Raw genomic sequence first — 24015 nt, forward strand, 5'->3', positions numbered from 1 at the left:
CTGGACCCCCGCTTTGTTAGCCTTAGGCTATGCCTGTTACAGGTCTGCCCGCCTGAGCTCTCTGTCGTCCTGCAGGCAAAATGGTGGCGGCGCGCTCGCAGGCCTGGGCAAAAAACCTCCTGGCTGGGTTGGCACCCCGATGGCCCCCCGACCCGCCCAGGGCCTGGGTGCAGGCCAATGCCCGTCGGGCTCAGACCACCGCGGTGTTGGCCTCGGATTATGTTTGTGTACCTCAGTCTGTCCGATTCCTGGAGTACGGAGCCAAGATGGATGCTCCTCTCCTGACTGGTGGGAGGCCGAGTTCTGAAGTGGCCTCCGTGCAGGAAAGGCGCCGCACAACTGCAGCTGCTTGCTGCCCGGCTGGTCAGCGAAGGTCAGTGGTCGTGGGCGCAGGGCCTAACTGGTCCCTGTGACGCCTTGGTTCCACTGCTGATGGCCCTTCAGCTGGAGCAGCCACTGCTGTTGTTCATTGTTAATGAGAGCATATATGTGTTCCCAATGTTTGCCACATTTCTGGGTATCCCCTTAAAATATTTTTTTATAAAAATATGATATAAAAAGCTATCTAAAAGGTCAAATATTATCACCTGTGTCATCTAGGAGGAGGTGGGATAGATGGTTAAGTGGTAACTTTGTAGCGATAATCTCTAGATATGTGAATCTCCAGTCTATTTTTATTGCTTTACGGTGCTGGCATGAGATCCAGTCTAAGTCTCAGCTCATTTGCAAGAAAGGACAAAGAATGTCCTTAGTACTCTGCCTCAAGGGATGCTGGGAAGATCCTGTGAGATAATACATTAAGAGTGACTGGCCGATGTCCTGCACATATGTCAGTTGCCAGTGTTTGCCTATTCCAGTAGCAGTGAGAGCGCTGGCTGGAGGGCCAGGAACACACCTCCACCGCGGCCGAATTGCCCTCTGTCTACAGCACACAAATCCGGATCCTCTGGCCAGAGCAGAGACACGCCCCGCCCCCAGAGCAGAGACAGGCCACGCCCCTAGAGCAGAGACACGCCCTGCCCTGTGCACCCAGCATGCTTTGCACTCAGTTTTGACTTGAGTTTTCTTTATCGTTGCTAACATCGCCTCTCGCTGAAGCTTCTTTACTGCACTCATATTTCCTACTGTCTTGTCTTTTATATCAGATGAGCACTGGGGACTCTAGAATGGGAAAGACCAGGTAGGACGAGAAAGCTGGGACGGACAACACTATGCGTGGTTTAGTCCCCTTCACAAAGTTCCATCTTTCTGACTTGAAAATCTGAAAAGTACTCTGATAGTGTGGTGGGAAATCTGAGACGGGAAATGACGGTGTGGCAATATGTAGTGTACCTGCATTCCCATTATAATGTTTTAAATTTGTTTTCCATGGAATATAGGATTACGTTTGTCTTCTTTTCTCAAAAGGTGGGTATTACAGCGTTTGTTTGGGGAAAGGTTGCTCTTCAATTGTGTCTGCCTCCCTAACAGTCCAGAAACTTACTACAAATTACTTTGCCAATAAACTAAACTCACAAAGCACGCTTCTTCTACACACACTGCACAAGTTTCTTCTTCTGTGAGGTTAAACGGAGATAAGGCATATGAAAAGCCTGTGAGTCTTCCTGGGGTCTTTCATACTACATGCATGTGCCTGTTCGGTGCTGTGAATTTATTCTGTCAGGTGGAGCAAATGAGTCAGGCTGATAGATTGTGTTCAATGGTGCATACGCTCCGATAGAACAAATGGTGTTTATTCTAAGGAGACCAAGCAGAACACAGCCAGTGACCTGGAAAGATCAAAGAAACCTGGATTATGAATTTAACTGCTCTAGAACTGGCGGGGCATCCCTTGGAAAACATAGTGATGCTGCTGCTGTCCCAGACAGAGCACTCTGCTTGACAAATGCTTTCGCAATCCAGAGACACTGGCTGTTAAATGCATCTGGTGGTCACCCTCAGGTTGACAGGCGTTGACTAGGAAACTACGTCCCCAGTCCCCAGGAAGCCTGCAGTGGATGGTTGACTGGTATGAGGGAACGGGTGCCAAGCTCTCTTCCCTGAAAGTGAGAACTGAGCTACCACGGGTGACCCGGGGCTCCCCACGTGGTCCCTGCTTGTCCTTGCCCCTGCTCTGCTTCCCTGCTGGGCTTCTCCGTAGAGCATTCTGTCCACAAACCACACGGACAAGAAGCTGCACCTCAAGCTAGACTTTCACAAAGTCCTACCTACGACCTCAGAGCAGATCTGAGATTTCACTGCCATTGCATAGGGAGTGAAAGAGTTGATTCTGCTCTCACAGCGTGTGTGTGTGTGTGTGTGTGTGTGTGTGTGCGCGCGCGCGCGTGTGCGCGTGTGTTATTTCAAGACTGCAGGCTTTAATTTCTGGAGTTTTTAATACAATTTATACCCTGGTGTTCACTCAGTCACGAACTTTATTCCTATCTCCTGGACAGAGATCAACAGAAGTATTAAAAGTTTTCAAAAATCTTTGTGTGTCAAAATGTATCCACCAGAGGGAGGAGGGTGCAGAAGCCAGGACATTTGACCGTTCCTGGAAAAAAAATTATAATAAATCGAAGGAGTTGGCCTTGAGTTTGGGAGAAGAACATGAATCATTTTATTGGCATTTTTCATTGCTCTTGTTAACTGTGGACATTTTTTATAGCCCTAGCAGCACTCTTCCAGGATTACCTAGGTTGAGATTCTGAGTCACTTCAATCCTAAAGTGGCAGATCACTTACGAAGATCCAACAAACCATATTATAGTGTGCTTAAAAAAAAAAAAGAAGAAGAAGAAGCTACGAAGTACCCATTCCCTCGTGGCAGCTTTTGTTTGAGAGAAGAAAGCCTCTGCTAACACCATAGGCTTGCTGGCACATTAACTGATCATAGGGAGGGTACGTTAGGAGAGTCAGATCGCTTTTCGTCTACAATTCTCCAACTCTGTCTCTCATGTTCTGCTGTTTATAGAAAACCAAGATGGAAACAATTCGAAAAATGATGTGAGCATGCCAATTTGTCTGTTGATTTCCTGTGCTCAAAACCAACCTCCAGGCGTGCAGCAGCCCAAGGAGGCAATCCACGGACTTTCATAGGTAAGATTCTTGTTGTCCCACTGGGGAAACCACGTGCCTTTTAGAGCCTACACAGGGCCTCTTGTTTTCTGGACACTTGGAATTCAGCCTGACTATAATTTCCTTGAGACTTAAGGGGAGGATTGGGGGAATGACAGACATTGGAAAAAAGGGGGAAGGGTTACAAAGCTGACTAGGCCTCTGTTGCACTAGCTATCCGATTGTTGTTATCTTGGTTAGCTATCACAAGAGCAAGGCTCTAGCCTGTCTCTTCATTACGGGTAAACAGTCTCAAGTTATAGGCGTAGTAGTTTTGAAGCCCTGAAATCCATCTAAGTCCCTGACTCATTGCAACAAGTGAATACATCTATCAATACAACTATCATCTCATAGTTTGATAATTTGATATTTGATGGCCAACTTTTAAATGTATGTTTATAAATACATACATTTATAAATGTTATAAATGTTATAAATTATGTAGACATACATATACAGTGAGTAGGATAAGAAAAAAACCCTAAAATTCAATTGGTAGGTAACAAATATGTATGATTTCATCCAGCTTGGGTAGATCTATCAATATTGTGGAAAAAAATTCAACTTGATGAATTAAAAAACTACAAGCAATTAGTACATTACAGACATGTGAAGTCAGGCCAAAGGATAAAGACAAAAGTGATTTTATATTTCCTTTCCCTTCTCAAAGTCATCAGACCATCTCATAAGGATTGATAATTTTATAATACCCTTTGAAGTAAGGTAATGTTGTTTTGTAGATGAGGAAACCTATACCTCAGGGGATTTAATCTGCTGAGTTACTTCTCTAATTAATGCCAGAGATTTGGCTCTATAGTTTAACAGTCAGCTACTTGTTCTTAGGGAAATTTCTTTAGAAACTATGAGATGTCATAAAAAGGGACATTAATTAACTCTGTGATTCTTTCTGAGTGTCTGCTATGTATGGGTCTCAGGAACCATGGACACTGGAGCAATTAAGTAAGTGGCTAAGAGTCTCAAGGTCTGGGTAAGGGCCAGGGTCCATCACTTCAGAGCAACCACTCCCAGGCAGTGGTGCCTTTGTGAGCTCATCCTTGGTACACATCCCTGTGGGTATGGAGAGGCCGCATGGCCTCTGGTAGGGGATAAATGCGTTGTGCCATGGAGAGTGCAGATGACAGAGAAAATGAGCAACAAATAACAAAGACTCAAATTTCAGCAGAAACACGGGATGTGGAAGATGTGGGAATGGGAAGAGACTGGAGGGGACAGAGGGTTTTGGGTCCAGGAGCAAACAGGTCTGGAGAGAAAAAGAGAATTAGGTAGTCTAGGATCTCCCAGGCAAGGATGTCTTGTCTTGTAGGTGATTGGGGGGGGGACTTTTATCATAGTTAGTAGGATATGTTTTAGGAAGATAAGCCTAAAGAGAATACACTATGATTTAAGAGAGGGAAAGAATTAGATTTAGACACAGAGGATAAAACACAGTGTGCATGTGATATGTCATGGAGATTAATTCTTATGGCATTTTTGTAATCAGAAAATTCAGTTCAAAGATGAAGTCAGGCCCAGGGTGAGGAGTCGATCAAGGGTGAGAAAGCAGAGAAGGAAGAATCAACGTGATTTGGGGGGTGATTGGGAATAGAGAGAAAACAACTACATCTAAAATTGAATGGATTTTCAATCTTCATAATTTTCAGTGTATACTTTCATACTTAATCTAAGTATGTATATTTAGTCTCTGTATCTTATTTTGTTTACATTTAACAAAATTACATTATTGATACCAAGGATGAGAGATTTATTTAGCATGGCCCAAGAGCCTCTTGAGAGAGTTGATTCATAAGGTAGCCTTTATGATCTCATGGTTTTATAGCCAGGCTTTTTAATTTTTTAAAGACTTATTTATTATGTGAGTACACTGTAGCTGTTTTCAGACAACCCAGGAGAGGGTATCAGATCTCATTACATATAGTTGTGAGCCGTCATGTGTTTGCTGGGATTTGAACTCAGGACCTTTGGAAGAGCAGTCTGTGCTCTTAACCACTGAGCCATCTCTTCAGCCCATAGCCTGGCTTTTATGTCATAAAGAGGTTATTACTTTACATCAGGATCAAGCTCTGGAAAGGAAAACATTCGGTTTTCTAAAAGGCAACTTTAGAATACACAAGCATAAGACTTTAAGGCTTAAAGATGAAATGTCAGAAAATTCTTCTGACTGCATGGCATGCTGTACAGGCGCCATATTTTATCGCTTTTAAAGGGATCGCTCTTAAAGGGATCGCTCTTAAAGGGATCCACTATGCCACGTTGGCAGAGATAGATGGCAGAAAGATGGGAGGGGAAGCAGAAGAGGAAGGAAGGGCTGATGCAGTGAGCAAAGTGTTTCCCTGCTGGGAATTCACCTGAGACTTACTCACGAAACCCATTCATTTCCAGGAGTTCCTGCTCTGCAAAGATTACACTCTCTAATAAGAGATAAAGCGACCATTAAACAATACGTAAGTCCTCCGGAAGTGCAGAGTCTATTGGCTCTGGGAAGTCAGTTAACCGTGAGTGACAAGATGCACAAGATTCTCTAGGCAACCTATGCACATAAATTTTTGGATTAATGCAGAAGGGAGCAGAAGAGAAGTTCCTGGGTTAGCGCTGGCTTCCATGGGTGAGGCATTCAGTCATCGTGAGGAATGACCATGAGTCACAACAGAGGATGTGGTTCGTGAACTTTCTCCCCACTTTTCCCAGCCCCATTTCTCACCTTTGGACCATTCTTATTTTCGAGCTGTCAAGCTGTTTGGTGTTTTACTGCTTAAGGAAGAAATGTGAAAGCAGAAGGCAAAGAAATGTGGGCTCTGTGTTTTGACTTTCAACGGTCAAGTCCTTAGTGGAAAAACACATCTGAGCGCGTGGGTACCAGGTGAAGGGAAATGTGAGATCAACAGGAGTAGAGATTTTTATTCACAAAGCCAGAGAAGGAATCCATGGACTCAGGAGAGAGAGGGAGAGAAGTGTTAGTTGGGATGACTTGAGCACAGGCATGGGCAAGACATGCCCAGCCCTGGGGAAGTGGGACCTTGACCCTTGGTAGAACCGTGAGAAAAAGTGACTGGGGGAAGGTGTGGTAGGGATGGAGTCTTGGCATATAGTTGCCTAGATTTCTACTTGAGGTATAGTGGTCAGTAGTGAGAATATTATGGTACCTTAGAACGTGTTGGATGCAATCTAGAAGGGGGAAGAGGGGGAACAAAAGGAAGCTATCACTTTGAGACAGAGGACAATGTGTGAATAGAAAAAAGGAACAAGTACCAACAGCCATGGACAACTTTCTGAGGGGACAGGATGTAATGGACATTTTATCAAATGACAGTTTGGATGTTTAGTATCATGGAGGATGGGTCTCTTACATTTTATATTGAGAAGGTCCTTTCAAAATCTACATGAAATCCTCAAGCAACAGGGGCCAAGGTGGAGTCAATCAGAAAGGGGCAGCGATCAAATTTCTGCCATTTAGGTGGGAAGGGACTTAGAACAAAAGTTTAGTGTGAGTTATAGAGAAATAAGTATATTTCTCATTTCCTTGATTTGTAGATACAGATTCAGTGTCACTGTGATGGAGGTACTTTCTAATAGCAAATAGGGAACAGAGGGATAGGCAAGCACTGTTTCATGGACTTTGAAAAGTTTGGTTTAGGGCCTGGAAAAACACCACAGCAGCCAGAGAGATATGTGTGGGTACTTAGCAGGATCAGGTTGGACAGAGGGTGACAAAAGTTAGGCCAGAGAGAGGAATTATCGATTTCTTCCAAAAAAGAAATGTAGAAATACTGAGGAGTTTCAAAAGAATGGCATTCAAAGGTGTTTTAGAATACTGCCGCTGAGCTGTCCATCCAGGGATGGATTGGAGGAGGACAGAGCAGGAGGTGGGAGGGTCAGTGCGACTCTGGTTAAGAGGAATATGAAGCCCCAAGTCCTCAGAGGGATGTGATTGGAAAGAAGGGGCTCCTAGGAGAAAGGTGACAGATCTTTACAATGTGTCTATCATGGGAGGGGAAGAAGAAAGGAGGGTGAGGATATTTTTAAATTCCAAGGATTCAGAATATACAAGGAGAAATGACTTACTGGAGGTTTTGAGTTCTTGTCTGAGCATCTTATGTAATATCCCAGGAGAAGGGCATGGGTCAGAATCTCCATAAGAGTTGGTGTGAGGAATGGATGTGGTCAGGTAAGACAGGAAGCAGAGGGGCAGAGAATGAGGCTCTGAGGACTCTTGGATAAAGTGGGCACTCAAGAGTCAGTACAAACAGCAGCTAGTAGACAAGAGGAGAGACTCTAAGGAATGGGCAGCCCTTGAGAGGGGAAGGCATTGGGAGTGGGGGGGATGCAGGGACAGTTGTAATTACAGATCAGAGGACATGAAGCTGTTTAATATGAATAAGGCTCTAGCCTTTTCTTTTTCTAATAGCATTTCCATGTAGACCACAAATATGTGTAAGATGCTACTTGACTATCCTCTCTTCTCAAATGTGTACTCCGATGAAATGAATACATGGATCTTTAACCTTATGTTGCCTGAAATCTCAATATGTTAAAGAGGTGGCCACAGGGACAGGATGCTACAGCTGACCTTGCATAGAAGTAGTAGTGCATGGTACTAATTAAAATTAGCCTGTTTAGAATAAACCCTGTTCATTACTATCCTTGCATCTTCTTTAGTGCACCTCCCCTGCCCGTCTACATCCAGGCTGCCCTCTCCTCCTCTTCTGCTCTCAGATCAGCCTCAAGGCTTCTCTTTGAAGTTCCAGAGACTGGAGACTAGAAAGAAGCTGGGAGTCCAGCTCACTCTGCTAGTTTAGAAGCAGGTGAAGGTCATTGGAACCATGAGTCTGTGGGTCTACATCCCAGGTCTCCAGACCCCACATTACCATCAAAAAGAAAGGTCTGCCTCATGTTCATTTCCAGAACAAATCTGAGAAAGCCACTGGGCTATATCCAAGTGTGAGAATGTCACTTGGGGACTGGGGTAGAACTGTCAGGAAAGCATTTTGGGGGGAAGAGTTAGGAGGAGTAATTTGTCTGTTCTGATGGAGTTGCATCAATGGTTTGTTTACTAAGGGTCTTCATAGCAAATCACGACAAATTTGGATCGTTCACTGGCAATACATTAAAAGAATTTTAGTAGCCAGGTGGTGGTGGCACTGGAACTTACTATATAGCCCCAAAATTATGGTAATCCTCTTGTCACAGCCCCCTGAGAGCTGGGATTATGGGTGTGAGCCATCACATCTGGCTGAAGTTCAAACACTTGAATGACACAGTTGGTATTTTGAAGTATTGAAAGCTCTAAGCTGCACTTCTCTGAAGGATGTGGTGTGTGTGTGTGTGTGTGTATGTGTGTGTGTGAAATATGACTGTTTCCATAGGACACGGTGAAAAGTCACTGGAAAGAAAGGTAATATGTGAACTGAAACCCAAAGACAACAAAATGGAGACCAAGGAGAGGACGTGCGTTTCCTTTTGGGCTTTCTCTGTTCTCACATCTCCTTTTGTGCAATGCTCCATACAACATAACTATGTTTAAAATAAAAATAAAATCTGTCATTGGCAGCTGGAAATACAGCTCATTGATAGATCACTTCTATAACATGCACTGAGCCCTACAATCAATTCCACACACCTCCAGAAAAATAACATAATTATTTAAGTTTAAGTTGTTATTTAGGTTATTCTAGTTCTCCCCCTCCCCCATGGGACTTGCTTTAAATGGAAGCACATCACAGGAATAAGTTTGTCTGAAAGAGAGATAAGGTAACAAAAATATAGATCTTGATATGCGATTCACGTTGTGGTTAAAGGAAGCAGAAAGGAAACTTTAGACGAATTAATTTGTAGCACAGATCCCTCCTACATGATGTCAAACCGCTTGGGAATCTGTAGGGAACATTTGCATTTATTAGCAACTCTTGTACCGTGTTTGAACATAGTTAAATGAGATAACTCATTTGGTTAGTGGCCCTTGATAACAAATGGTGGTAGAAACCGCCCCATGGATGCACATGGACGTTGAGTCTACACAAGCTCCACAGAAAAAAGATGTCCCTGCAAGTTTTGCCCAAGCACATTGAGACTCAGTTGGGTGACAAGAAACCTACTTCCTGGGGCCCCGGGCCCATCTTGTGGTGAATGATCGACCCCATGGTTAGTAGGTTCCAGTTTCACCCTTTTCAGCTAGAGGAAACTTTTCAGAAACAAAGCAAAACAAAAAACAGTATTTCACCGTGATCTCAGTCAAGGTTCTTACCGTTCCTGGAGTCCTATGGGCTTCATTCTGAAGGGAGAAGGGCAGACAGAGGTGGAGGTGGTGTTTCGAATCTCAGGAGTGCATTGGCCTTGAGGGTCCACAACAACGTTCAGCACCTTTGGCGCCTGATCAGGCTGGACCATGCTGTGGGTCGTCTTGGCCTCCGACTGCGATTGCTGCAGTGCAATGGGTGACAGGTGGATCTCCTGGTTTTTCTCTTTATCTTGTCTTAAGGAGAGCTGAAGCCTTTCTTTCAACCTGTAAATAATCTACAAAAAGAGACACAAGAGCTTCTGTGAGACTTTTGTATCCTGGATGACACATGGAATACGATCTTCTCCCCCCACCTTAGAAGACACATCAAAATAAACATTAGTGATAAAGTGGTCCCAGCCTCTATTAATAAGTTCTTGGGCTTTGTGGTATTGCGATCATTTTCCTGCAAAGTATATGCTAGGTACATAAATAAGGTCAAGCCAACACAATCAGTCACCGCCCAGCAGAGCACTAACTGTGCTCGGTGCAGGTATAGGCTGGTGGTGGGGATGGTGCAGAGACCAACTGCCTTTGACTGGTATTTCCAGTTAGGTTGGATGTTCATCCTGAAAGTTTGTGCACATGAATATGTTCCCCCAGGTTAGATCCAAAAGGAAATTTAGCAATCATTCCACAAAGATGGCCGGTGACAGTTTGGTCATAGGAGTTTCTTGAAATGGAACGCCTATGGAACTCTTGGAAGGAAGAGCTATAAAACATGGGCCTATGATCTTTAAAGAGATAGAGAACTGCATCCATTTATAGCAAGAAAGCAAGACTTATAAATACTAATGAAAGAATAGTTACTCTATTAGCAATCCACTCTTATCTTGGCAAACAAGTTATTAGTCATTTATCAACATGAGAATCTGTTAAATACTAGGCAAAGCAGCAATGTAGGGCGTCCATCAAAGATAAAGGTGAAAGTATCTTTCTGTGTTTTATGGCTGTTGGTGTTTTGCCTGAACATGTGTCTGTGTACACATGACTGCGGACATGGCTGGTGTCTGAGGAGGCCGGGATGGCGTGCTGAATTCCTTGGAACTGGAGTTGTAGATGGTTGTGAACCACCTTGTGGGTGTTGAGGATTGAACCCAGGTCTTCTGGAAGAGCAGAAAGTACTTTTATTTGAGCCACCTCACCAAACAAGGCAATTGCTTTTAAACTTTTAAAAGAATGAGCCTGGTGGGACAGACATTAGCTTACAGAGCATCACGTGTCTATACTGTATCTTCAGATTGGTTGATCCCTCCCATCTTTCCCTGCTGTGCCCTTGTGACCCCAATATTCTCCCTCTACCTGTGTTCTTTCATATTTCCCACCTCCATTTCCACAGCCCCCCATTTCCCTCCAAGAAAGAATCATAAGCATCATTTACATTTCAAATGATTTCCCCTTTTCTGGTCCCCCACTCCCCGAAAGTCCCATAAGCCCTCTTCCCTCCCCCTGTTCTCCCATCCACCCATTCCCACTTCCCTGTTCAGGTTTTGCTCTATACTGCTGCACTGAGTCTTTCCAGAACCAGGGGCCACTCCTCCGTTCTTCTTGTACATCATTTGATGCGTGGATTGTTTTGGGTATTCCAATTTTCTAGGCTAATATCCGCTTATTAGTGAGTGCATACCATGATTGATCTTTTGAGACTGGGTTACCTCACTTAGTATGATGTTCTCCAGCTCCATCCATTTGTCTAAGAATTTCATGAATTCATTGTTTCTAATGGCTGAATAGTACTCCATTGTGTAAATATACCACATATTTTGCATCTATTCTTTCATTGAGGGATACCTGGGTTCTTTCCAGCTTCTGGCTATTATAAATATGGCTGCTATGAACATAGTGGAGCATGTGTCCTTATTACATGCTGGGGAATCTTCTAGGTATATGCCCAGGAGTGCTATAACAGGATCCTCCAGAAGTGACAAGCCCAGTTTTCTGAGGAACAGCCAGACTGATTTCCAGAGTGCTTGTACCAATTTGCAACCCCACCAACAGTGCAGGAGTGTTCCTCTTTCTCCACATCCTCGCCAACACCTGCTGTCTCCTGAATTTTTAATCTTAGCCATTCTGACTGGTGTAAGGTGAAATCTCAGGGTTGTTTTGATTTGCGTATCCCTAATGACTAATGAAGTTGAGCATTTTTTAAGATGCTTCTCAGCCATCCAAAGTTCTTTGGGTGAAAATTCTTTGTTTAACTCTGTACCCCATTTTTTTAATAGGGTTATTTGGCTTTCTGAGTTCTTTGTATATATTGGATATTAGCCCTCTGTCTGATGTAGGGTTGGTGAAGATCTTTCCCCAATTCATTGGTTGCTGATTTGTCCTTTTGATGGTGTCCTTTGCCTTGCTCTCAATTATTCTTGACAAGTCACTTTATCATTACATTAGCATAATCAAGATCTGGTCTAAAGTCCTTCTCTGCTGCAGACAGTTCGATGGGGAAACATTGCCACATATTTTATAATCACAATCTATTTCACTTCTGACTTTTAACCCATATGTAGTTTGCATATGAGCTGATTTCTACAGCAGTAATTAGGAGATAAAAATCAGGACCTGGAAAATGCTTAATGTAAATATGGCCCTTAAATATACCCAAAACACTGGAGTGATGGATAAGAAGTGTGGAGGAAGATGAGGTGCGATCTGTCACTGAGGCAGTTTGCATAGATTTTTAGCTACAACACAGTGGTTTACAACCACCCTGTAAGCATTTTGTCCTGCAGAGGGTATTTGACAATATCTAGAGGAACTTTGCGGGAGGATAACGGGCCAGGGCCAGGCTAGGTTGTTGGTAAATACTCAACAACACACAGGAAAGGTCACACACCTCACCCCATCAGAACAGGCAGCTCCTGATGCTGTAGGGCAGCCCTAGAGTGAGGAATCTAAGACTCATGTGGTACCAGGTCTCTGTTTCACAGAGAAGCTGAAGCGATTAGATCACTTACAGAACACTAACTACAAAGTCTAGCATCCAGGTCTCCTGCATCCCAGGCATGTTATCATTCAACTACGGTTTCTTTCAAATACACACATATTCCTTCCTGACCCAAAGTTTCGGGGGAAAATGTGTGTCAGAGGCTTCTCTGCACAGTTTGGATCCCCATGCATACAATATTTGCATATGTCTTTTTGCTATGAAAATTCACTTTGTGGGCTGGAGAGATGGCTCAGTGGTTAAGAACACTGGCTGCCTGCTCTTCCAGAGGTCCTGAGTTCAATTCCCAGCAACCACATGGTGGCTCACAACCATCTGTAATGAGGTCCGATGCCCTCTTCTGTTGTGTCTGAAGACAGCGACAGTGTACTCATATAAATGAAATAAATACATCTTTAAAAAAAAGAAAAAGAAAAAAATCCACTTTGTTTAAAAGACTCATTCTTAAATCCTAGCAAAATAATGACAAGCTAAGGTTCCCCCTACCCCCCTCTCTCTAAGTTTGTGTTGGGGCTTCGGGATGCCTTAGAATAATCTGATTATTTGAGGGAGGAGAAGAGAAAGGGATATTGTGTAAGAGGAGCTGTAAAAGCTAAATTATAGTACGGGGGATATAAAATGGCAGCAGCGAGACCCAAGGAACACAGAGACGAGAGGAAGCTAAACGAAACATTTTGCAGTTATAATTTTCTTTTTAAAAAGTCTCTCAGGTAATGGAAAACACTGATTTTGGAATAAGGGGCATTCTAATTTAAAAAACGATGGCCCTCATAGAAGGTGTTCTGTACAGTGTTTTATAGTAAGTTATGAACGAGTTTATTCCTTTAATGTCATGAACATTCTTTTTTGTTTGTTTTGTTTTTGTTTTTGTTTTTGAGACAGGGTTTCTCTACATAGCCCTGGCTCTCCTGGGAACTCACTCTGTAGACCAGGCTGGCTTTGAACTAAGAAATCCACCTGTCTCTGCCTCCTGAGTGCTAGGATTAAAGGTGTGCACCACCACTACCCCACTGAACATTCTTAATATATCCTGGAAATGAGGCTGGAGGTACGGATGTGGAACATGGCTGTGTTCCAAGGACCTTGGAGGTTTCCAGGAGACGGATGTGTAAAACCAAGTCCAGTACAAGGTTCTAAGGTGCAAATGGGTGTGTCCTTTGTAGGCAGGTATGGAGTATCAAATGCTTATCAGCTTGCCTGGGTGGAGTCTGTCTGATAAACACAGGCATGCTCCTGTGTCCCTAGACCAATCTGTGACTAGAAGAGAAGTCCACAGAATGACTGAGAGGAATAAACACTTAGCTCCCTTATGGAATCAAGCAGAGTCATGGTAGGAAGCTGAGACCTCCAGCCCAGGGGCACGTGACTTTGAATTCCAGTCCCTCCCACCCTTCCTTTCCTCCCACATGTGCCCGTGTTAGCTATGGGTCAAGCTGATATCTCTTCTGAATTCTGGTTGGCTCATCAGTAAAGACAGACACTTAAAACATTATTTAGGGCCAAGCAAGTATGCAATGTACAGAAGAAATGGAGTATTATTATTATCTTACCACCCTGAGTAAAGGGGTTGTAGACTACTTACTTCATAAAAAGAATAACTTGAGCTACTGGCGTGCTTTGGCTATGGTGCTGCAGTCACTCTATCAGTTATGTATCTGGGACTATCTCCCTTATCCACAGAGATGAAACATAACAGGCTAGGAAAACCTTCGCTCTTTCTGCTCACTTTTGGCATGAACTTATTGCATGATGTTCAGAGCCTAGTGGTTCAACATAGTATTTCCTGCTTTTGGTACCAGAACATGACTGGTGAATCCTTTCACTTCATTCCTGGATGGCTCTGCTGTGTGTTCACCGTGCCAGCGCGTCTACATGCCCACAGCTGTTTGTGATTTCTTAGATTGCTTTCCAGAAGCAATCTGGCTATTAGGTGTGTCTACATATATTTCATGAATACTTTTATGCCTTTTAATAAGCCCACATGTACGTTGGAAGGTCTAATTTAGATGCTAAATTGTACTTTCTATTATGTACCCACGTTCAAGAGCTAATTCCTCTCAGCAATGTATTTCCTTTATCAAAAACAGACTGAATGGAGTCGAAGTTGCCCACATGCTTTTTCTTGGAAAATTCTATTTGTCTATGTGCCAGCAGTCCGCCCACTCCTCGTTCACATTTGAGACACGCTAAATAAGTCACACGCTTGAAAATGTCATGCTTGTCTAATTTTATGTCTGGCAATAAATATTCCTTTTTCTGTATTTTAAGGAAACTAAACAATATGCCATATTAAAAAAAATGCCAAGTTTTATGCTAGTGTTTCATGACAACAATTTGCCTATATAATGCCATAATAAGATCATCTGATTTTTATTTCAATTCAGTTTAAGAAGGCTGGACAAAAATAATGATACTTGATACTCCACAGATGTAATTAATGCCATAAGAAACATTCTGAATTACAGCTTTTTCTTCGCCACCGAGTCAACACAAGTGCAGGAAACAGTTGCGTTGTACATTTGAGAATTAGAAAGTGTGTCTCAGTCCACTGCAGCACAAAATGTACCATGTGTACCTAAGAGATCCTAGCCCCAGACAAAAATAATTTAAGATAACTATCAGAAGCATTTGGATTCAGGAAGATGAGTCGATCTTAGAGAATCATTTGATGTGTCTCTAGATGTGAGCTGTGGCAAATCGTATCAGATAAATTTAGCTTTGCCTTAATCCTGTTAGAGAGTATTATTTCTCCACGAATATCAGTCTCTTCCTAAGTGCTGTCAGTTCCTCTGCTCCTCTTTAAGTGACCCCTCTACAGTAACATTTAAGGTGGCGTTCGAAATCAACCTATTTCTGTCATTTGCACATAATAATCACATGCACACAAGTTGAACAAGCAAGTTGCACACACTTGCTTCTATCTTTACTCTCTACCCCTTAACACACTTCTTCCCTAGAGAGGGAAACCTGTGGCTTAGTAAGCAATCCAGACGACATAGTGGGCATTTGGTATCTTCCTTTCCCTTGGTCATCCGGACCCTGTGAATCCCGTTCCTTGTTCGTCACACAGCAACACAGCGCTCTGTCTTCTATGCCTGCTCATCTCTGCTTCTTCCCCATTCCAGTTCACCGTCGTTGTCATCCTTGTCATGAGGACCCTGAAAGAGGCTACTTGTCCTCGTGCTTCCCACTCCTCTCTACTCCAACCACGCGCTTAATCAGAGACTGACCTTCTAAATGCACTCCCATAATCTGCATGGACACTGCTTCCATTTCCCCCTTGAACCTGACAGTCTGAACCTGCCTCACCCCAGCACCCTTCTCCCACTGTACTCTCTGTCTAATATGCACATCGCATGCATGTTTGTATCTATCAGATGTCTGACTCCTCTACCTTATCAATCACTGCTGTGCTATCTCCTTTGTGGTTCTGATTACAATTTAATACTGATGATATGATGATAATGATGTTTATGAAAAAACTGTGTGGTAAGTACAGAGTTCCTAGCTATGTCTCTTTCATAAATAGCTTGCTTTGGTAAAGTACATGTGTAATAAAGGAAGAAGCAGTATTGATATTATTGACTCTGCCGCAGTGCGGATGAGATCATCCTTAGCACTGGACATTTTACACACTTGATGAACTCAGAATGCCATGCAGTCATCAGAATGCAGAAGTTCATTGCCCTAAAATCTATATTGTCCACACAATAACCTCTCTGTCCACCATGACCTGACAGCCATGGATCATTCTAATATCTTTATGAGTTTCTCAGGATGACATATCGATGAGCTCACACGGTATGTTTGTCGATTGACATTTAAAACATGTAAATCGTTGTCCATAGGTCTCTCCATTGTTAGAGCCTGAGAGAACTGGGACTTGATGCATCTCATCCTCTCCATCCCCACACTGGGTCCTCTGCGTATGTGTCCTATGACTATGCTGCTTGACCGTGTGGATGAATCCCTAAGAGACCTGACACCACCATCCATACTTTTGAAGCATTCTTTTCTTGATTTGTTTATAAAGATGGAAACAAGAACGTTCGGCACTGGAACAGACGTATTTAGGCTTGTGACGTTTACACTGATGCTTTGCTAAAGAGGAGGTGGTCTTGATCCCAAGAAGTTGATGGTGTGACCACTATAGGTCCTTTAGTCTGAGACCAGTGCGTGGTTGTACCCAGTCTGTGGGATATCCCGACATTATATTTCAGTTACAGTCACTGAATCTGAAACGTATCTTACCTGCCAATAGCGAACCCTGTTCTTTCTCTGCCCTTAGCACCCAAGGCCTGCCTACGGACTGGCTTCTCCCCCTTCCCTTTCATCCTCGCCTTTGTCTTCTGAATCTTACTCACTAATCATCCAAACAGTCTGTTTTTATCACTTCCTGCTCTTTTGCTCTCACTGTTCTAGAATTCCTCTTTTTCTCCTTGTCATGATGGTACTGAACATGGGGACTGGCAAGCTCTAAGGGAGCCTTCTGTTGAGCTACAGTCTTAACTCTTTCAATCCCTTTAATCTGTGCAACAGAATAAATCCTAATTTAGGACTAATTTAATCCTAAATTAGGACTGACAAGACAGAGAACAGAACTTGAGATCTTCCAATGCTGAAAAAAGGATCACATATCTTAAAGTACAATCAGCCAGGAGAAGGAACTACACCCTTTAAAAAAGTAGTCAAGAGGTATCCCCTACAGTTTCTAGAAACCTTTTAGTCTTATTCATTAAAATCCTTTCTTTAATATCCACCATTTAAGATATAAAGTCTCTTTTAAATTTAGTTCTTAAATTATGGTTTTGATTACTGGGTCACAATTTTTAGAAGTTCAGTTTCTGGTCCAAAGGAAATACCATTGAATCTGTTCTGATGGGAAATTTAGGATGTCTTGCTGTTTCTTATATCTTGAGATCTTGGACATGTGCCCCTCTTCACTCTATTTGTGACTGTACTGGTGTCCCCCAAATTCAGATCAGCTGAGCCTCTCTGACCTCCGAGAGCCAGTCTCAACCTCTCTGGCATCCTTTACAGAAGGAAGAGCACCCGCGTAAACAAAGCAGCAAAGCCTTTGGCACAAAACCCTTGGCAACACTGTTGTCTGTAGACAGAATCGGCCGCATTATGTCTTTTGGGGGGAACGTGTAAAACAAAACAGGAAGCATTTCTTAAAATATGCAAAATAAAATGAACATAATACACAGGAAAAGATATTAAACCCATTTGTAAACTCCAAACTACATCACAGATTTAAAAAAAAAACCAACAAAAACCTTCATTCTACTTGAAAGTTAACTCTTATTATTATTGTTGTTGTTGTTGTTGTTGTTATTGTATCATTCAATACAAAGCCTGGCCTAATTTAGTGGGTTGGGCTTATTTTGGGCTCTGCTTTTAAAAATCAGGACTTTGCTTTGTTGGTTACATGTCACGACCTGAGAACAATCAGAGTGTCTACTTTTATTCTTATATATTATTCATTCAACTGGAAATGAGGTATCGGTGAATGGCTATAATCACTTCCTTTAATGCCTGATATTTCTTAGAATACCTTCAAGGCTGTTTAAAATAAGGAAATAAACCATTCCTTGGGGAGAAAGCTTGCCTTAAAGACATACTGCTTCAAAAAAATTTTTTTCCTGTGTCTCATAAAAATGACATAAGAGAAGAAATAAAGTCAGCCCCAAAGTGTGTGCTTGAGACTTCAGTGACGTGAAGGGTTACAGTGACCTCAGTAAATCACCTTCTAAATCTTCACGCAGGGGTTGGTCTAGATCCTAAACACTAGAGTGCAGCTGCCGTCTCACTGTGCCGCGTAGCATCCACACTTCTGCACGTCCACACACACACACCATTTAGCAATCAATCGTCCGCTGCCACAAGAAACGGTCCCAGGCAAACACGATTATAGCCTGGCTTCTGCTCCGTAGTCTTTTCAACATTCATTCAAATGGCAAAATACCTAACATCGCTAAGCAGCGGGTTCCACAAAGGATAAGATACACAAAAGAAACAAACTTACCATCAAACAGGTTACTACAATGATAAAGATGCTGAGGAAGATGACGACGGCGTAAAATCCTTCTTTGCTCCAGATCTTGTCCGCTTCATGCTGCCCTTGTAAAACATTTTTCTTTCGAAAGCAAAACAGAAAGCCCGGTGTTAACGGAGAGCTTGGGGGAAAACTGGAGCTCTTATCAGACTGTCAACAGAGTTTTTAGCTCGATTCCACTCGGTGTAGTAAAACACACCTCCACCCCGCTGCCACAGCTGCTTCCCTAACTGCTCAGGCACGGATGGACAGCTAACCTCGATGTCAGGAGATCCTGTAAGGGTGGGAGGGGGTGGGCATGTGGGACAGGCTCCTGGGTTCTTGCCTTCCCCGACGAAGTCCTGCACAGCCTCTCCTGGAAACTACCTGCTCCACAGGTGAGGGAGCTCTGTGCTTTTCTGTGCAGAGGAACTGTTTCCAAAGCTCTCTGTACTCCGAGTCCCCTCCCACGTCCACGCTGTCTTACAGCGCTGCTCCTTACTTTTAAACAGAAGTGAAACAGGTGCGCACAAAAAGCTCGTGATGGTTTAATAAACAAGCCTCCAGGTTGGGACTACTTCTGTTCAGCTTTCTTCTTCCTTTAATCAGAACATTTTTCCTCCTTAAACGGAACTTCCTTTGTCAAAATCTAATTCAGCATCGCACGTAGAAACTGCCAGGATATTATATTTTATTTGAAGTGGCAGGGGACACCCACAGGGTCAGAATTATTTAGTAATAAATGGTAAAAACATGAATAGGATTACTTTAATTTTTACTGTTTTCACTCCTTGCTTTGTGGGTGGAGCTAGACAAAAACATAAATAAGACGTGACTGTTTCTTGGTTCGGTGTTATTCATCCTTCAGAACAGAACAGGATGATGTTTTAGAACTTCACTATTTTCTGTTTTAGACAGATTCTCTCCTTTTGTAGGGAAGGCTGGCCCAGAACTCAAGGCAATTAATTCTCTTGCCTCAGTCTCTTAGGTGCTGGGATCACAAGCATGGACCAGGATGCCCAGATATGGGAATGTTTTATAAGTTGATGATATTGTAGATTTATAGGTAAAGAAACGACACTCTGAAAAAACCTAGGTGGTATCTGAGTAGGAAAAATAAAGTTTGTATCAAGCAAATTGTTTCCACTCACTTCTAAGACCATTTTACAATCCTTAGGGAGAGCATGCGCCTATCCTTGATGATTATTTAGCCCCAAAGACTAAGCAAGCCTCAAATTAAATCTATAGTCGAGGCCCTTGCATTTTGAAACCATTTCTAGTTATTTCTAAGGTTAAAAAGTGTACCTAGCATTTTCACATTAGATAAAAATGTTAACCGTGGAAACTACTTTATGGAAATCTTGATCTCTGCAGTCAATCAGAGATGAATAAGGAAACTTGGGAGTTCAATTATGAAGACACAAATCATTAGGGGAGAGACTTATTTATGTGCGCCTACCTTTCGCCTTTTCTAGACAGACGCATCGATGAAGGAAATAATTTATGCACATACAACGATAGAGAATCTGTTAGAACTCAATTGGAGAGGTGATGATTAGTAAGAGTACTTTCCTCAAAATACTGGGTTCCCGTGACAATTTCTTTTTTCACCTCTTTGAAAATAGCTAGGCCAATTTTTTTTTCTTTTTTGCTCCAGTTTCTCTGTAAACACAGCTAGAAGCTAATAGAAAACTATTGTAGGAACCGGAGAATGGAATTGGAAGGGTTTTTTTTTTTTCCAGGCAAGCCAAGAGCATCCATTGTTTGCTATAAAAGCAAACTAGGTAAGCCTTCACACAGGCAGCACACACCTGTCAAATGTAAGAATAAGGATCTGAGCTTAAACTCATGCAAAATTTAAAGAAGCGGTTGGAAGGAGATGTTGTGGTTGGATCCATTTTCCTGCTACAGTTCTACGGTTCTCAGGAGCATAAACACGTCGCCTCTGGTGGAAGGCAGGCCTGTTTTGAGTTTTCTTTTTAAGTGAAGCGATGATGAAGTTGGCAGGATCATGCCGCACCCTCCCATACCCCACCCCACCCCCAGCTAAAGGGCTCTTGTTTTGAACTAGAACTTAGTCACTGCACGTCCCTGTTCCTGGTAAATAGATTTCCTTCTGAGTCACCCTGCTCCTGCTGGGCACTGCTCTGTCCGTTCAGAGATCTAAACAGCCCGATAAGGGCAGGGTAATAAAGGAAAAGTTTGCAGTCTTCAAGAGCCCACACATCAAAAGACTGCAATACATGGTAATGGCCAATCTAACCTTTGCATAGGGTTAACCCAGTGGCGGTTAGATTTTGTCAGTGGCGGTTAGATTTTGTCAGTGGCTGCGGGTTCAGTAAATCACAGACTCCCAGGCCAGGTCAAGCTAATGCCACTACACCATCTTTTTGACTTATTTCATGGCTGTGCTGTCCCCCTCCCCTACTTTGTCACATAGGTGTAGTGAAAGGGGCTGGTGTGTTTTATTATTTAAAAATTAAGACTGTTCCTTTCTCTATGATGATGGCCTCGCTAGCTGTTTTATAACTTGGTGTCCTGAAGTTGGTTCTGCCCTTCCCTCTACCATCTCTCCTAGTCCCCTTCACGCTTTCATTCTTTTTCCATTTTCTTTCTAACTCCTTATATCAGGGAAGGTGAATTAGATACAAAGAGCTTGGGAGGCAGACCTCATAGGGAGAGAGGAAGAGCTAAGAATGAAATGGAAATGTTATAAGTGGTCCGGTTGATTTGAGGGCTGCAAATTAATGCGATTCATCTCATGACAGGATGGCTTTGCTGGGGCAGTGTGGGTTTCCACCACAGTCGGCACAGAGCAGGCACTTAACCTGCATGCCCTAAGGTATGCTAACACCAACGGTATACAGTATATATGCCCTCAGCAACACATGCTAGGCTGGGACTCTTCACACTTGCTTGCTGGCTAATGTTGAAAGTTTTGAAGAAGTAATCATCCAACTCAGAAATTATGGGTCATATTTTATGTTATATGTTCTTTTTTCTTTTTGTTTCAATTTTTCTCAGGAATCAATCAATTTGGCAGCCTGCTATTTAAAGAAGGTAACTTCCTCCTTTGAAATATAGTAGTTCTGAAACTGGAGTAATTCATTCATGGACAACCATAAAAACCTAAAGAATTTGTTCTGTATTAATGTGGGACTTAATGTTTCAGTTTCATAAATCTCAGGACAGCTGGTTCCGGGGTAAGATCCTGTCTTAAAGAGTCTTCACCCCAGAAAAGAGACAAAAGATTCCTTTCCCTCAAGAAACTTGGATTGGAAACAGATGATGATCAAAGGTAATTCTCTATTTGGTATTTTTCTTTGTTTTCTGAGTCATTTTCAATTTAAAAAAAAATCAGGAACATTAGGGATGAGTGGCAAAACCACATTGTTACGTGAAAATAATGAACATAATTCATAAATTCAGGACTCGATGCTTTGAAACGTCCATTGTGAAATTCAGCAATGGATGTCGAAGATAGCCTAGACCCTGGTGCGTCCTGTCTCCCCATAATGGCTATACTGCCACAATAAGATATATTTTGAGGATTACAAGGTGAGGCGGGGTTAAGGCATAAGCTGTTACAAAACCTTAACCACAGGGAGAAGAACAAAGACAGGAAAACTTACGGAGGAGCCCTGGTCGCTTCACACAACTGTCTCTCGCTATTTCTGCAGTGCCCCGTAGGCTGGAAGGGAAGAGAGTTCCAGGACAGGGCCTTCCAGAGCCACAGAACCCAAATGTTCAGACAGCCCATCTCACCTTGATGAAGGGCTCCTTTGGGCCAACTCAAACACTCAGTGAGCTCTTATTCTGAGTATTGTGCAGGTCAGACAGTTCCTAGAGTTTATATTCCAACAAATTTATGGGCAAACAGGCTATTTTGGGTAAATATACTTGTGATTTAAGTTTAGGGCAGCTATGTCGTATACTGAGGAGCTATGGCTTTCTTATAGCCCGCCATGTATTCCTTTACTACAGTTACTTTTGGGGAGACCCTTAAGCACTTGACCTGTTAAAACATATTCCTATCATAGCCCTGACTGCCCTGGAACTGGGATTAAAGGGGTGCGCCACCACTGCCTGGCAATTTCTATATTTGAATTAATTCTGTTTGGATAGTGGCCATAGCACTCTTGCCGTGGTCCTCATATCTGTTTGTGTCTATTATATGCCGTCTCTGAGCATAATTCCATTAATGCAACAACCACGCTCTAGATTTGTTGGCTTGCTTATTCACTTTTCTTAACTTAGGGTGTCTCACTACTTGCCGACAGACTCATCTGTCCACACTGTGTCCATTGGGCTGCTGGAAACGTGACTAAGAGAAAATGATGTGGCGTTGTACCATCAAGGCGTTGTACAGTGCAGAGACGGCCTTGAAGACAAGAGAACACAAGGGGTTTTTGCTCAAAGTTCAGTGGGGACATGATGCGTGGAGCCCCCTAGTTCTTAAAGGAACAGTGGGAGGCTTTGCCACTGAACAGGCTAATGAGAGCGGAAAGGTGTATAGAGAGACCACAGGGCAAGCATGGAGAGATGCTCTTAGGGACTGTGATAACACACACACTTAGAATTGTTCTAACATAAACTAAGAAGCAGTCTCTCAGCAGTTAAAAGCCCAGTGCCTGGAGGGCCATGCACCACGTTAAGAAATCCGGACTGCATTCTATTGTACGTTAAACCAAAGAATCATAAAATTAGGTTTACACTGAAGAACGTTTCTCTGATAGCAAAAGAAAGAAACAGTTCCGTGCTGGAAGGAGCGGGGCAGGGCAGGGGACAAAATCAAAAGCCACGAGCAGAGGGTGACTGTGTTGGTGCAGGAGTGACGGATAGTTTGTCCTCCTGGCTATGGCTTCTGCATCTGGGAATTCAGCCAACTGTGGTTAGAAAATATTAGTGGAGAAAATTCATCTTCAATTTACCTGTACACTTTCTCGCCACTATTTCCTAAACAATATTTTTAGCAACTCTTCACATTTTAATTACACTAACAACATGCATTATGGGAGTGTGTTCCTAGAGTATGCTTAGATATAGCTTTATATAGGAAATTTGAGCACCCGATAATTTTGGTGTGTCTTGGTGTTCTGGATCTAATCGTCTGAGGATATCAAAGGACTGCATATCTCAATTCTCAAGTCATCTGGGTTGAAATCACATTTGGTTGGTGCAAACGAAATCTGATGAATTTCACATATATTTAAAAAAATAATCGATATGTCAAGTCAATTAGAGAAGGGCTAGATCCATTTTGAATATGGAGAAACTAAGGCTCAGGGTGGCTAATACTGTGGAAAGAGAAAAATCCTCACAGAGCAAAACGGCCTGAGCAAGATTCAAATGGTTGAGCACTACCATATTAAATTTAAGTCCTATGGATTTGCTGAAATGAAGGACAAAGTAATTGTTTCCTTTGGAAGCAGTAGCTCAGGCTTGCCTGGAACTCTCTGTGTAGGTCAGTCAGTCTTTGAAATCATGACTCTCCAGATTCTGCCGCCTGAGTGCTAGTGTTTGGTATTTCAGGGGTGCCCCATCCAAACAGTTATCCTCCCTCTGTCGCTGCCTCTCTCTTTCTTCTCTCCTTCTCTCCTTCCTTCTCTTCTACCTTCTTCCTCACTCCCTCTCTCCTACCCTCCCT

The 24015-nt window shown here is 42.8% G+C and overlaps 1 protein-coding gene across 1 annotated transcript in view; it reads right to left on the reverse strand.

The window, feature by feature from the left end:
• The window catches only part of Ptprr (protein tyrosine phosphatase receptor type R), a 110135-nt gene that overhangs the window by 83419 nt on the left and 2701 nt on the right, over positions 1–24015 (reverse strand). The window contains exons 3-4 of the mRNA XM_052165746.1: positions 18360–18470; positions 9355–9623 (exon numbers count right to left, since the gene is read on the reverse strand). Coding sequence (XP_052021706.1) covers positions 9355–9623; positions 18360–18470 — 380 coding nt within the window. The remainder of the gene's footprint in view (positions 1–9354; positions 9624–18359; positions 18471–24015) is intronic.

This window comes from Apodemus sylvaticus, chromosome 20 (assembly GCF_947179515.1).
Source record: "Apodemus sylvaticus chromosome 20, mApoSyl1.1, whole genome shotgun sequence".
In the NCBI taxonomy this organism is placed as follows: domain Eukaryota; kingdom Metazoa; phylum Chordata; class Mammalia; order Rodentia; family Muridae; genus Apodemus; species Apodemus sylvaticus.